Genomic DNA, 14,767 nt, shown 5'->3' on the forward strand with positions numbered 1-14,767 from the left:
TCCTTGGAAAGAATCTCGACCTACTGGCCGGCTCGGCTCTCACTGGTGCGTACTCCATTTTTGCACAAATGCACCTATGCCCTGACGACGATAGAAAAGGATTGGACATTGTTGCATCTTGGGACTTTGGTTTGAAAAAACAGGAGTCCCCCCTACAAAAGGTACGTGTCATGGCACCATGATGATGATTATCTCCGCGTCGATACCGCAATCTGATGGGGAAATAAAGCTGCATCCATGGTGATGGGGAGGCAACGTTGCTACCAGGCCATCATGGAGATTGCGGCACCTGAGGTCCACATGGTTGTTGCATTGTTGTGGATCGATCCATCCATTTTGCTCGGCTTTTTTTTTTTATGTTTGTTTTTCGAAGGCTTTGTATTTATAATGGCAATGTGAGAGCACGTTCAGCGGTCGGCCCAATTTATTTCCACACTTCCAAAGCTTCAAATAATCAATGTTCTAAAATACGGAGTACTCCAACTTCGATGGCTCAATCTGAACATCAAAGTCAACCGACAATACTCCAGCATTGTTCATGCTACTACCTCTACTTGCATAGTCGCCATACGTTCAGCTACAACGTGGAATAGTGTCAGCGACCTAACACAGTAGGTTTTCATAATCTAATGAAACAGACCACCTTAATGAGCATATCATTACTTAGTTCCGACTTGGTCGCTAATAACACCCAGATTCTAAGCATTGTGCTATTGATGATAGGCTTTGATCCCTAGAGCTTAATTCACTCCAGTCAGAGTAAAATCCTGGTCTGCTCGGGGCTCTATGTGTTGTACTTAGCGGAAATCATGTTGTTGAACGATAGAGTACTAGTAATAAAGAACCACGTCTAATTACTGTATTTTGCACACGGCTTGGACGATGGGCCGAGTGTGAGCCGTGGGCAAAGCTCAACCTGTAATTCAGTTTCTTGTACCGGACAATTGAGTTCCTATCAGAATCAAGTAGTACTTGGGCAGCTAGATAGCCCAATAGCCCATATAAAAATCCCTATAAAAATTCGGAGGATTATGCAAATCTGAGAGGCTGGGCCCAACCAAAAATTTCTGACTAGTATTTCCAACTCTCACGAGGAGAACATTCATCCACAAATATCACCTCCTGTACACATCATCTGAACCAGCCAGCAGGCAACCAGCCACGTTGCCCAAATCGCTCCTGACCAGACACAAGCGTGCAAGCGCGCGACGCAACGCTCAACGCCGTCCTCTCGCGCCTGAAACACACCCCGGCGTCGCAGTCCTCTCGTTTCAGCAGGCTCGCCTTGCACCACGTAGCCTTGCAGCCGCCACAAGACTCCCATGCATGCGCACACCAAACGCCTCCTACATATATATAATAATGGTTTGATCAGTCACCAGTTCAGTTTCTACCTGAGGAGAATCAATCACCGATCTGCAGACTGCAGCCATGGCCATGAGGGCAATCACGCTGTCCCACTCGCAGAGCGCCTCGTTTGGGCACCACCACCACCAAACCATGCCGTCCTCCTTCAGGCCAAGCACTGCCTCCACCAGATCAGTGAAGGTCTACGCAAAGGAAGATGAGGAGAAGGGCAGCAAGCAGTCATTGTTCGGGAGCATCACCGAGGCGCTGGACTTCTCGCAGGTCCGGTCGGAGAAGGACGCGGAGCTTCTGTATGAAGCCAGAGAGGCCACAAAGGATGGAGGAAGGATGACAAAGGAGCAGGTATCCATTGAACTACTGATCCGCACAAAAAATTGTCGATCAATGGTGTTATTTAGTTTAGTAGTAACTTAGTACTGACTATACACGGCATGGATTTTCTATGGTCTGACAAGTTAATTTGATTTGCAATGAAGTATGGAGCACTTCGGAGGAAGATCGGTGGCACCTACAAGGATTTCTTCAAGTCATATGTGGATGGTACTACCTCATATATGCTTTACTTGCAGAATCCTAAAATTACTTCTGATCCAAAAAGATTATACTAGTAGGAGTATCGCACAGTCCTAACTGTTTCTGAATTCTGCTTGCAGTTGACGGGGAATACGTAGAGGAAGGTTGGGTGGATAAGACCTGCAAAGTTTGCAAGAAGGACACTAGAGGGGAACCCAGGCAGGTCGACAAGCTAGGAAGATATGCACATGTCGCATGCTTGGAGAACCCAAAACCGACCAACATCTTCGCCAAATTGTTCGCCAGATGAACTTCAATTGTACAATCAAAGACATATTTTTACTCATGCTTAGATACATAGATGGTGTTGTAGCCCCAAGAATTTGAACAATATTATGTGTTCAGTTTTGCCATATAAAATGGTATACAGGGAGCATGTCACACATTTTCCTTCTTCAATTGATCCATTTACTCACGAACAAAGCAATGACTTAACAGACCTGAACGACTGAAAATGTTAAATATTACATCAAGTATTACAGAGCAAGTTAATACACTAATCTATCTATTAGCTTATGCCCCTGGTCTAATATAAGAGGAGCTCAACAGAAACTCAAGTCAAAAGAAATGCTATATAGAGCTAACTGGTTATCTGATGCTGCTTACCTAATTCTGTAGCTATATGACGTGTTCAGAAGTTTCTTTCGTTGACCATGGACAGATACACCCTGCATCTGATGACAGTGCATCCAATCTTAAACCCCGGCATTACTGTAAACCCAACACTGACCTTGTCTCCTTCTTTGGTTATCTTGGATGGAACACATTCCATGTGTTTACTCCTAAATTCAGTACCACCCTTGACATAGAACATCTCTGCTCTTGGATTCAGAGAACGTGCTACGGTTAGGGACGCCCATACATATCTTGACATTGTCACAAATGCCTGATAAAATGGTGTTCTTGGATGGCCGCCATTCTCAACAAATGATCTATGATCCAAATTTCCGAAGAATGAATCCTCCATACTAGGAGGCAAAATGGCCAGATACTTTTCTCGACAGAATCTCCCAAAACAAGAGTCTGGGGCCTTCATAAGAGCATCAAAAGGATCACTGAAACTCATTACATAATCGAAGACATCCAGCGAAAGGTACTCCTCTTTGTGCCCCATCAACATCATACAAGCAAAGTAGGCCTCAACGGCGTAATTCTTGTGAGACCTTTTATCATAGACAACAGAATTGTCTATTGGGGATGTTAAGTTGCCAAGATTCCACCGAGAAAGTTTCATCCAACGGACGACGAGTTTTGCAAAATCATGGATAGACTTTGTCGAAAGCTCGAATAATTCCATAAACATATCCGTTGATACTCCCATCCCAATTGCAAAACTTCCTTCTTTCTGTAACGCACTTTGACCGATCTTCTCCTCCAGTTCCATGTTCTTCCTTTCCAGTTCATCCAACTCCGCTCGCAAACACACAATCTCAGAGTCTCTCTTGCACATGCCAGCTTGCAACTCCACGGCCAACTTTTGTTGCTCCTGAATTCTAGAGCCCACATAGCACTGGTACATTGGATTTCTCCATTTGTTCATGTTGACATACAGATCCTTCAACCCGGCAGTCTCTTGAAGCTCCGATGTGAATCGCTCATCAGCGATCGTAATCTCTTCAGGATCATATGGCACAAGAGCTTGCTGAAGGTTCACGTAACTCAATTTGAGGCCAGAAATCGCGTCGAGAAGCCTCTCAACAAACGCTTCCTCGCAGCGAGCAGAGGAGCATTCAGAGACGCTCTCATGGTCGGACACATGATGCGGGTGGACTTTCAGGTGCGCGCCGCCGTCTTCGCTGCTCTCTCCGGTGGCGCTGCCGTCGGCCTTGGGCTTTTCGCGGACGGTCGGCGCGACGCCGACGGAGCGCACCTTGCAGATGTCGGAGATGCGCAGCAGCAGGCAGGAGGAGGGCGTCCTCCTCACCTTCTCCGTCGCCGACTCCATCGCAAGACTGCGTACTACTGGTCTACTGCAAAGGCGAGGCAGAGCAGCATCAGGCTCCAAGAACGATTCAAGATGGTTGAGACAGGAAGTAAAACATGCGCGGATTCCAAGGCGAGAGTTTGCGGGTCTTCGAAGAGATTGATTCCAACCGGATCAAAGCCAAGAACACGATAAAGTCTCTGCCTTTCTTCTGAAGGTTTTGGGTTTTAGCCGATTGCCAAGAAGAAGAAAAACATCAAAAATTGCAAACAAACAAACAACTTCACCGTATATTCTCGCACAGTCATGAGTACTCAGTAATCACTAACCAGTGTACCTTCAGTGACCACCCCAAGAAGCTCCAATAACCGCCATTGAATTCTCGCGCCTGCACGGATCCAAGAAGCCAAAAGCCTGAAAGAAAAAAGCTGCAGCGAAGGTGAGGTCCCTGCTCTGAATCTTCGAGAATCCAAGTGGTTTTGGGAGAATGGGAGGCAAAGACCTCGTGGGCTCCAATGGATTCGAACAACAAAAAAGGGTGGATCGAGGAAGGCGAGTGGGAGCCACTCACTCGGGGCAGTTTTCTTTTGTAATCCCCAGATGCTAAGGACTTGGCCGACCATAGGAAGCGGGGCTAGGTAAACCCTAATCTCTCATTTATCTCTGACTCAATGCAAAGACTGTAACTGCCCATGCGGCTATGCCATTTAATTTTAGTTAATTTTAGGCTCTGTAAAGACTGTAACTGCAGATCTGACTTCTGGCCTTCTATTCCAGATCTTTACCATGGGGATAGAAAGCGGGAATATTCAGAGGGTATCGCCACGTTTTTCGTTTTTTCTGACGGTGTTGCATGCCGTGTCACGATGCAGTAAAGAAGAATTTTTTGGGTTGGTGGAAGTTGAATTTGGGAGAGGTAGTACAGTGCTGAATGGCGCTCAGTGTTGTTCAGATTTTATGTTTCTACTGCTATCTAGTGGTCCTCAGGGTCAATCTTGAATGATAACTGAGATTTCTCGGAGGGAATAATTTGCTCTGCCCATCCACATACACTTACAATATTTTGCACCATCAAATAGCCTACTTGTGTGTTTGCACAATAAACAACCCCCTAGGAGCAAAGCTTTAACCAAAGTTTCTTTCTGATGAACACCACACGATTGGAGATAAGTAATGCCATGTCCCCAATGCCTCAGTGTAAAACTAACTGATGCTCGTGGTTAAGCACTCTTCCAATTGATTATGTCTGCGCCTTTGAGTTAGCCCATACTTGTCAGTTGCCACTCCTTAAATGCCCAGTTGCCTAGTCCTTTAATAATTTCCATGAGCAAAAAGCAAGCAGAAATACTACTAGCATCCATGCGAGCCATAATTTGTTCATATTTTTGTGGGAGTAACAAAGACGTGGAGATCAGCCACAACGATTTTCTCCTCTGATACGAACTGTTTAATTATCTCCGCAGTAATATCTGGGAAAAAAACAAACCTTTTCGAAATACAAATCAGTATAGGAAACAAGTAGGAGTAACAAACGTACCTGGAGCCGGAGCACGTACTGGTATACGTTAATACGTACGCGTGCGTGCAGGGTTCCACCACTCGCCAAGACGATCGAGCCAGCAACACGTACCTAGCTACGAAAACGAACTCTCGCCGATGGTTGATCTGTCAGGCCTCGAGATATTCCTCGCCGTCGTCGCGCTCATCGCCGCGATCTGTGCCATCTCCTGGACCGTGCGATGCTTAATCGGCCGGCGGTTCGAGGTCGCCACCGGCGATCCCAACGGGGAGCGCCAAGGGTTGCTGAACAAGGAGGAGGTCGTCATCATCGACGTCGCCGCCGCCACGGAGGCGAGGGGCGACGACGTGGCGCTCTGCGCGATCTGCAAGGGGAGGCTCGCGGTCGCGGTCGCGGACGGCGGGGGACAGCCGTGCCGGCGGCTGCGGCCGTGTGGGCACGTCTACCACGCGGAGTGCATCGGCCTGTGGCTGCAGAGGGGGACGACGTGCCCGGTGTGCCGCGCCGACGTCGTTGCCTCGCGGAACGAAATCGTCGGCGCGATGGCGTGAGAGCCGCGCGCACGGGGCGCGGATGCGTGCGACCGGGGGGCCTGGGTCGAGCGCCGCGTTGCAGGGTTGCACAGGGTAACATCAAAATTTATGTTTCCATGTTGTGTTTCTCTTCCGGAGATCTTTTTTTTGTACGTGCACAAAATTGGAACGGAGATTAAGCTCTACTCCTACCTACTTTGACTCTTCTTAAGCCCGTCTGCAACAAGAGGCCGATGGACAATAACATTAGCGCTCTGGTCCTTTTTTCGTTTAGAGTATCCGGACCAAAATACATGTCTAAATCAGTAAAACCATGGGCCGACAGGACGCGATCTTGTGTTGCTCACAATAAGCCCACCAGATCACGACGTTTCTAGTCAGCGACAAAAAGTAGCCCATCACGGTATCGCTTCACAAAGCTTCGCTCTCAGCCCATCTTGCCAACGACAAAACTTAGCCCATCACATTCGCCTCGCCCACGCAAACCTCTATCCGTCGCTTCTGCAGTCGCTGCCTTCGCTGCGGACCAACGAGCGCGACACTGCCACGCCCCAACACAAACAAACAGGACGCTGTAGCTCCAGGAAACCATTACATAAACCATTCGGTCAGCGATGCGCAATCATGATTGGTGCAACAGTAGAGAATCAATCACTACATAATACTATTGTCACCAGCTAGTATTCGTATAAATGTTTTTTTAGTACACAATCCAGTGGCTGATTACAACATGTAGACTTCATTAAGTCCTAACTAACCCATCGTCCCCACAGCCCACTGAAAAACTAATCCGTAGCTGTTTACTTTCGTATTCATATTTCCTCGATTTGCTGTCAATCGGATGGCGGCGTCTGAATGACGGACATGCTAGTTTGAACAACACACAGCCATGAATATAGTACAATATATTTCTTACACTCATATATATATAGGTCAAAATCTTCATGCGATGTGTAACCTGGAAGCCTGAGATCTCCTAAAAAACAGAAGGGTCAGACAGGAGGTCACTGATTCATCAAGCTGAGCAAACACGCTGGCATGTGTTTCAAGTCAAACCTATTTCATTAGTAGCAAGTCAGGAGCAATGTTCAGATTACAAACCCGTCGATCGTCTGCAACTGTACAGAAGTGCAGAAACTGAGAAACATAAGCTAGCCCGCATATTCTCGTAGTGTTGATCCCTTGCGAGATAAGATGGTGACATTCGTGTCTCAGATTTCATTGAAAGAGTCATCATTTGAGAAATTCGGCTTTATCCAGGGTTAACAATCCATATGATTAATTTATGGATTGAGGATAACTTCTCTCGGATAATGACAAAACCAGGTAATAGATCGATAAGAATCATCTAAAACAAACTCGTAATAGCTCGTCACGGTAAAGTCGCATTCAAGCCTGGACCCGCTTGATCGATCTTATCATAAACCCCTATGTACTCTCGGCACGATCAAGTGCCAGATTAAATTATTACTCCCTTGGTTTTTTTAGTTTGATGTTTTTGACATCCATACACATATTCTATCATTAAGTTTTACAATATATTTATAAAAAAAATATTAAAACATATAATCATGCGAAAGCTTTTTTCATGAGTGAGTATAGCTATTACTAGGGGTGGGTAGAAAAAAAATCGAACTGAAAAGACCGAGGCCGAGAAATTCGGTCCTCGGCAGTGAAAGACCGAATTTTTTCGGTCAATTCGGTTAGTCTCCTTGGTTAATCGAATAGATCGCAAAAACCGAATTAATAAAAAAAAAATTAAATGCAACCTATAATCCACTAAGTTCAATAATATTAAACTCTAATTTTCACATTCCTACTTCTTCTAGGCATGCAACCTAATAAGAGTCTTTACTCATACGTGCTTATAATTTTTTTTTGATTTTGTGTTGAAAATTTCGATTATTTCTTTGCATATATGAAAATGTTGTTAAATTTCGGTCAGGACCAAGACCGAGACCGAATTTGTTGGTCCTGAAATTTTTGCGTTGAAATTCGGTCTACACTTTCCAATGACCCAAAAACTGAAAACCGAAACCGAAATTTTCTATCGGACCGAATGCCCACCCCTAGCTATTAGCATTGCTAGGCATATTGAATTCTAATGCTTTTTCTATTTATAAATGATATAAGATTTCAAGATTTGATCGCACATATTTTAGGACATCATTTATTGAGAACGAATGTAACAATAAACTTTAAAAATTCTCCAACAATTCCTACTAAAGCAGTGGGATTTCTAAGGGTATGCTCGATAGTGCAGTTTTGTAACTCATTCTCCCCGCATTGAAAACAAAATAGCTCATTAACGTATTATTAATTAAGTATTAGCTAAAAAGTTGAAAAATAATTAAAATGATTTTAAAGTATTTTTTTCTATATTTTTTATAAAAATATACCGTTTAATAGTTTGGTAAGCGTGCGTGTGAAAAGCTGTTAATGTTGAGGTTGGGAAAGGTAGCGCCAAACACACCCGGAATTAAATTATGAATGTAGTAATTTTCATATGTGGTATAGGCCCTTATTTGGAATGTTTGTGCTTTGCGACAAATAGGCTGATGCTACACCAAAATTCATAATCCAGAGTTCAGTTTTTTATAGAAGAAGTTTTTGATCATTTTCATCCATTTCTTATTCAAAATCGTGGTAAACAAAACTGAAGCAGTGAACCTCATATTTTAGGCTCCAAGCTCAAACTATTTGGATTTTTTTCAATATATACCTTTTTTTCAATATTTTGTGCCGCTTTGGTGTGTAATCTCTCCGCCTCCATCACAAAATAAGCCATCACTACATCTTGCAATTGACTGTATTTTTAAAACATTTTTAAGGAACATACCATAGATAAAAGCTTTTGAGATGCACTTGATGTTGCGGTGGCAAGAGGTATATGGTGTCAACCCCAATGTCTCGTGTTTAATCTCCAATTCCAAATCTTGTTTAAATAGATAAAAACTCTTTTTATATATAAAATGATAGATCCAAGCATGAACCTGCAGCATTTGGCGATAGATCCAAGCATGAACCTGCAGCATTTGGCGCCATGTACATATATAGCATGGCACACGCATGAATAACCCGTTGACTGTATGATATTTTGTACTCCTGATGGCTCAATTGACCTTTGTATGTTACAATCATACACAAAGTCAAATACTGTGATGGTATGCAGTATGCTATAAACATACATACAGTCCCTGTTCTTTTCAGTCTCTCTTTTCCAGTTCTTTTCTGGCTATTTGCCAGACACTTATAATAATACAATTTCTAAAAAATATATATTCTACTGTATTGACCCTTTATACTAATCTATTTATAAAGTTTATTTCTTAATTTATTAATTCATCATGTTAATCAAATAAACAATATGTTTCAATAATGCATGCAAAAATCCGTGTTCGGAATGTTCCCTTTTTATGAAATGACTTGCTAGGGGTGTATTTATAAAATTTCTCACGGAAAATGGCTAAAATTGTGAAAATCTCACCACTGATGATAGGTTGATAACCATCCAGGAAGATGAAAGTGATTGAATCGATGGCGACAACTAGTTGGATGAAATTTCTCACTTTTCCCACGGAATGCTATCAACCGGCGTTTAAATCGAGCTTCGCCATTTCTGTGGACGCACCCAGCTTTGGGTGGCCTCTGCCACGCCGCAAAGCGTCCGCCGTCCAGGCAGGCGTACCCGCCCATCCATTCTGCCAATCGCTTTGCGGCTGCAATATCGACAGGTTTCTGCACCGGATTTCCGCAGCGCGGCACTGTTCGAGACCAGTCGTCGCAACCGCGGGTCGACGAATGGTTGTCATCACTACAACGATTGATGGTGATACTGGCCAAATGGTCCCAGTAAATGCTTACAAGTTTCACGTAATTCCTTCTCCCGCTTTCTTCTCTTCGTTTGACTCGACGGGATAGATAGATATCAGTAGATATTAGAGCAGTTACAATAGCAGCTATAAACCAGCTATAACCACATATCGAGAAAAAAAAGTGAAGAGAGAGAATAAAGCGGGCTACATATTTATAGCCAGTTACAACACAGACTCCGAAACGTTATGTGTGTATGAGAGGTGGGACCGGGTATAAATAGTGTAGTACATTTTATAGTAAACTATTATATGAATAGTCTATTAGATTAGCTATAGATGATTTGGAGCCAGTAGTTGACTATATTATTAAACTTGCTATTAGGAACAGTGGTTCTAAATTTCCAACTCTCCTTCGGTCATTTTCAGTTTTGTGTTCGTCTGATGCAACTTGTTTTTGTCCAAGTGCGTGCTTGATCTTCGCTTCGTCGACTATTCGACCTCTCTATACACTATACAGCCACGACCTTAATGCCGACAGCAGCGAATTAATTAGGGAGCCAATTGCCTCGCTGACTGTTCATGCACAAGTCACCGAGAAACAGTGGCATGAATTGGATTGTCTGACAAGTTCAAATGACGGGATTTGTTCTGGAACCCAAGAATCATTTCAATTTTAAATCGGCTGACTTCCTTCATTGCCAGGGAAGCAATTTGGTTTCGACTGGAAGACCAGATCACCAGATGCAATGCACGCGGCATTGTCAGTTGTCACAATGGCGCCGCACCAATTAAGAATAGTGAGCCCTTCCTTGCTTCGAATGCAGCATTTTGACACTGTCAGGGAACAGGAACGCCATCCTCTGTTTCTCTTTTCTATCGATAGCCTCCGAAGAGCACGATAGGAGCACGAACACCCATCTTTTTTTTTTCTCTTTTTGTATCTTACCCAAAACCGCCAGCTTGATCAAGATTTGGAGATCAAAATTCGGCACGCTCTGATGGGGGCAAATAAAAAAACAAAATACTTTTTTTCCCAACAAAGCAACGCGCACCATGACAAAAGCTCGCACCGGCGCATGCAGAAAAGAACACCCGCGTGATCCCAGAAGCCGCCGCGCCGAGCAGCCAAACGCCAAAAAACCGGGAGCTCGTCGGCAAGCGCGCGGCGGCACGAGGACGCCTTCCTGCCGCCCAACCAAAAGGCGGCGCCGCACGTCTGTGCCCTCGCGGGCAGAACGTTGAACCGGCCGTGGCATCTACTACTCCTCCTACGCCTCTTTCTCGCACCAATCAAGCGGCCTGCAACTCGCGGCGTCCCCTTCCCGTGCCGTGCAAGTGCGTGCAACCCACCGTGTCGCGAATCATGTCCGCTTCGCCAGCGGGGGGCGAGTCTGGCCGCTGGTCCCAATCGTCGCAATCACTCCGGGGGGCGCCCATGGGCCAGTGCTGGCGGCTGCTCCTGCCCCGGGACCCATCAACCACCCCCTATGATAGCAAAAGTGCCAAACTGCGCGTCCCAGTTGCTTGCTTCTGTTACATTGGATCATGGAGTAGTAGACGACCATGGACGGGGGTCCATTCGGTAAGTTAAATCGGAACAAAGGCGTTGCTTTCCTTCCCATACCAAATACGAGTAGTGGTTCAGACGTCATAAAGGTGAAGGAAAAATCCGGGTATCCTTACGAATGGCAGTACAGAAATGTGCATGTGAAAAATACTTTCTATCTTCGTTTATCTTTCGAGAAAAGAAAGGGCGCAATTTGAGTTGGAATTGGAGGGGATTACATTGGACTGAAGCTCGTATGCACAGTTGATCAAACACTCACCATTATCTCTCGGAGCAAAGAATCTTGACAGCCTAAAAAAGACTCTGTACAGCAAGAAGGGGGGAAAAATTATGTTTCTGAACTTATCCTACGAGGCAAGTTGTGATTGGTTTTCACGAAGCCATCATGGCAGGGGGCACCACGGTGGCAACGGGGCAACCGCCGCCTCGCTCCCCGTCGGCGGCGGAGGCGGCTGCCCACCGCCGGCATATCCGGCCGAGCGAGGCGGCCTTCCGCCGGGCGCGCTCCGTGCCGATGCTCATCAGCTCCCAGATCGCCCATTCCACGCCGGGCACGGCCATGACCTGGGTCACCGCCGGCGCGCCCAGGCGCCGGCAGAGCAGCACGAGCGCCGCCGTGGCGTTCTCCCTGGCCCAGTCCGTGCCGCGCCTCATTTCCGCCACGAGACGCGCCACGGCGCCGTCGATGTTGACGATCGCCTCCGCACCGCCGCGCTTGGCCAGCGCGGCGAGCACCGCCGCGGCGGTCTCCTCCTTGCTAATCGCTGACAGCGCCACCTCGGCGACGCCTGCGTCAACGAGCTTGCCGACGTTCTCCCTCTCGCCGGCCAGCGTCAGCAGCGCGGCCAATGCGTCCTTCTTTGTGCTCGTCGGGCCGGTGCGCACGAGATGCACTAATTTCTCCACGACGGATTGGTTCCTGCCGAGCCTGCGGCGGTAGGAATGCACGGACGCCAAGCTGAGCACGGCGGCGGCGGCGTTCTCCTTGGCGCGCCACGTCGCGCCGGAGCTCATGATATGGGCGACCGCCTCGACGGCGCCGTCGGCGTGCATGATGCGCTTCTTGTTGGCCTCGAGGATGGAGAGATTAAGCAGCGCCGTGACGGCGTTGAGCTGGAGCCCTGCATCCTCGGAGTAGAGCAGGGGCACGAGCAGAGGCACGGCTCCGGCCTCTCCGACGAACGCTCGGTTCTCCGAGCCGGACTTGGATAGCAGCCGGATCTCGTGCACGACGCGGTTGGCGGCATCTGGGGAGAAGGAGACGGACAGCTTCTTCACAAGGAACGACGCCGTCATGCGCGCCGCCTCGAGCGCGGCCTTGTTGGCGGCCACCGCCTGGGCCTGCTCGCTCTTGCTCGCCTCGCAGGCTTCCATGGCGACGCCGTTCTCCCGGCACCACTTGGAGATGAGGTTCTTGAGGGCCTTGTTCGACACGAGCTCCAGATTGGCCAAGACCTGCCCTGTCTTGGGGCACGTTGACTTGCCGGAGCTGAACCACCGGTCGATCGACTCGCGATCGTACGTCTGGCCGCTCGCGACGACGACGGGGTCGCGCATTAGATCGAGAGAGATTGGGCACCGGAAGTCCGACGGCGGCACCGGGGGCTCGCCGTCTTCAGCCTCGACGTCAGCCTTGGAATTGGAATCTGAAGGCCGAGGCGTGGCGCTGAACAGGACGCACTTGGCATACCGGAGGAGGCCGACGAGAGCGATCATGGAGGCCGTCCATTTCTCCGAGGCACGGTCGCCGATCTCCTGCTCCAGGCTCTCGATCTCCTCGCTGCAGCTCGCCGGGTCGTTGATGCCGACCTCCACCAGGATCTCCTCCAGCCTCTCCCGCTCCGGCACGATCTCCCGCTCGATCTCTTGTATCAGCGACAGCACGCTCGCCTTCAGCGCCTCCTCCGACTCCGGTGCCGGCGAGCACCGCCGGCACTGGCGCGACGCGAGGGCGAGGACGTCGAGCACGTCGTCGGCAAGCCCCAGCTCGACGACCGGCAACAGGTCGAGCAGCGTGGCCAGGTCGTGGTTGAGCTCCCGCAGCTCCGCCTCCATCTCGTCGGACTCCAGCAGCAGCCGCATCCGGCTGCGCGCCGAGCAATCGGCGACGATCGCCTTGAACCGCTGCAGCACCAGGAGCACCTCCCGCAGGCACAGCGACGCCGACCGCGGCAGCTCCCCCGCGGCGCCGCACAGCAGCAGGTCGTCGAACGCGGCCGCCAGTAGCTTGGACCGCCTCGAGATGGACGCGAACGCGGCGCGCAGGAACGGCGCGGGCGTGTCGACGGCGGACAGGTCGCGCGCCAGGCGGTGCAGCGGCCGGAGCAGCTCCCCGTCGGACGGCGACGGGGGCGGCAGGAACACCGACGAAGAGCCAGACGACGACGGCGCCGCCGCCGCCGGATTACCAGCCATTGGCGCAGTAACCACAACCAAAAGAAAAAATCCTTAGCTTATTAGTGGAGTAAAACCAAACGGAAATGGTGGACACGCAGCGGAGAGCTCGAAAAGAGAGAGAGGTTTATAAACTTCGGAGGCGGTAGGCGTGGCGTGACGAGTTGGTTGAGAGCTGGAAGGAATCCCCTAGACTGATTTTGCCTTTTTCCGTTTATTTCTATTGTGATTGTTATGCATCATGTGCTTAGTTTATTTGTGATGGTATTAGGATTATCTTATATGCATACTATAGTATTAATGTATTATGATGCATTGGCTGGAAAGGGGGGCAGGGTCGTCGCATGGTGGCCGTTGGATGTGGCGCGATGGACGGCCGGGATGGGAATTGGATGAGTGATGATGAGTCAGCCCGTTTCGTTTTTGATCGGATCGCATCTCGCTCTCGGGTGCGGCGGCTGGGTAAGACTTTGGGACAGATGAGGGACGAGCTAAGCACCCGAGTGGAGTTAAAAGTACGGTGAGAGTGGCTTTTGTGAGAGGACAGGCGAAGATGTGGAGGACTAGATATCGTCAGAACCTAAGGATAGCTGTAAAGATTACTTTGTTCAAATCCAGGCAATTTTCACGTGGAAGTGGGAGACCTGTCACACTAAGAACTGGAGTAACTGCTAGATCTATACAAGAGCCGGCTGCTGGATTAAGGTCCTGTTTGGTTTATAGAGACTTATTCCAAGTCCCTGTCACATCGGATGTTTGGACACTTTTTTAAGTATTAAACATATACTAATTACAAAACCCATTCCATAACCTTGGACTAATTCGCGAGACGAATCTTTTGAGTCTAATTACGCCATGATTTTTACAATGTGATGCTACAGTAAACTTTTGATAATTATGGATTAATTAGGCTTAAAAAATTCGTCTCGCGGATTAGCTCTCATTTATTAAATTAGTTTTTTTACTAGTCTAGGTTTAATACTCCAAATTAGCGTCCAAACATCCGATGTGACATGGGCTAAAAAGTTTTAGCCCCATCTAAACACCCCCTAATATGCATGTCCTCTACAGTGA

General features: G+C 48.0%; 4 protein-coding genes across 6 annotated transcripts; 2 read left to right on the forward strand and 2 right to left on the reverse strand.

Annotated features, from left to right (window-relative positions):
* Positions 1-970: 970 nt before the first annotated feature.
* LOC4327574 (protein GRAVITROPIC IN THE LIGHT 1) lies at positions 971-4,623 on the reverse strand. 3 transcript variants are annotated; one of them, XM_066305016.1, is made up of 4 exons: positions 4,368-4,623; positions 4,195-4,279; positions 2,548-3,911; positions 971-1,346 (listed from the first exon to the last, which is right to left on the reverse strand). In XM_066305016.1, the coding sequence occupies exons 1-3, from the start codon at positions 4,486-4,488 to the stop codon at positions 2,573-2,575; spliced, it is 1,545 nt and encodes a 514-aa protein (XP_066161113.1). In that variant the 5' UTR covers positions 4,489-4,623; the 3' UTR covers positions 971-1,346; positions 2,548-2,572. The 3 variants fall into 3 exon arrangements, with proteins under 3 accessions (XP_066161113.1, XP_015637073.1, XP_015637834.1); XM_015781587.3 differs by lacking the exon at positions 971-1,346 and having other exon boundaries at positions 2,168-3,911; XM_015782348.3 differs by lacking the exon at positions 971-1,346 and having other exon boundaries at positions 2,168-3,911; positions 4,203-4,279; positions 4,368-4,423.
* On the forward strand, positions 1,220-2,301 carry LOC4327573 (uncharacterized). Its single transcript, XM_015782454.3, has 3 exons — positions 1,220-1,710; positions 1,845-1,908; positions 2,022-2,301. Exons 1-3 carry the CDS (start codon positions 1,432-1,434, stop codon positions 2,189-2,191), a joined length of 513 nt encoding a protein of 170 aa, XP_015637940.1. The 5' UTR covers positions 1,220-1,431; the 3' UTR covers positions 2,192-2,301.
* An 898-nt stretch (positions 4,624-5,521) lies between the features above and the next one.
* On the forward strand, positions 5,522-5,935 carry LOC107275491 (probable E3 ubiquitin-protein ligase ATL44). Its single transcript, XM_015784167.1, has one exon. It carries the CDS (start codon positions 5,522-5,524, stop codon positions 5,933-5,935), a length of 414 nt encoding a protein of 137 aa, XP_015639653.1.
* A 5,499-nt stretch (positions 5,936-11,434) lies between these two features.
* On the reverse strand, positions 11,435-13,795 carry LOC4327575 (U-box domain-containing protein 16). The gene has a single exon (XM_015766436.2). The coding sequence runs from the start codon at positions 13,712-13,714 to the stop codon at positions 11,672-11,674; it is 2,043 nt and encodes a 680-aa protein (XP_015621922.1). The 5' UTR covers positions 13,715-13,795; the 3' UTR covers positions 11,435-11,671.
* Positions 13,796-14,767: the final 972 nt, after the last annotated feature.

This window comes from Oryza sativa, chromosome 1 (assembly GCF_034140825.1).
Source record: "Oryza sativa Japonica Group chromosome 1, ASM3414082v1".
NCBI lineage: Eukaryota > Viridiplantae > Streptophyta > Magnoliopsida > Poales > Poaceae > Oryza > Oryza sativa.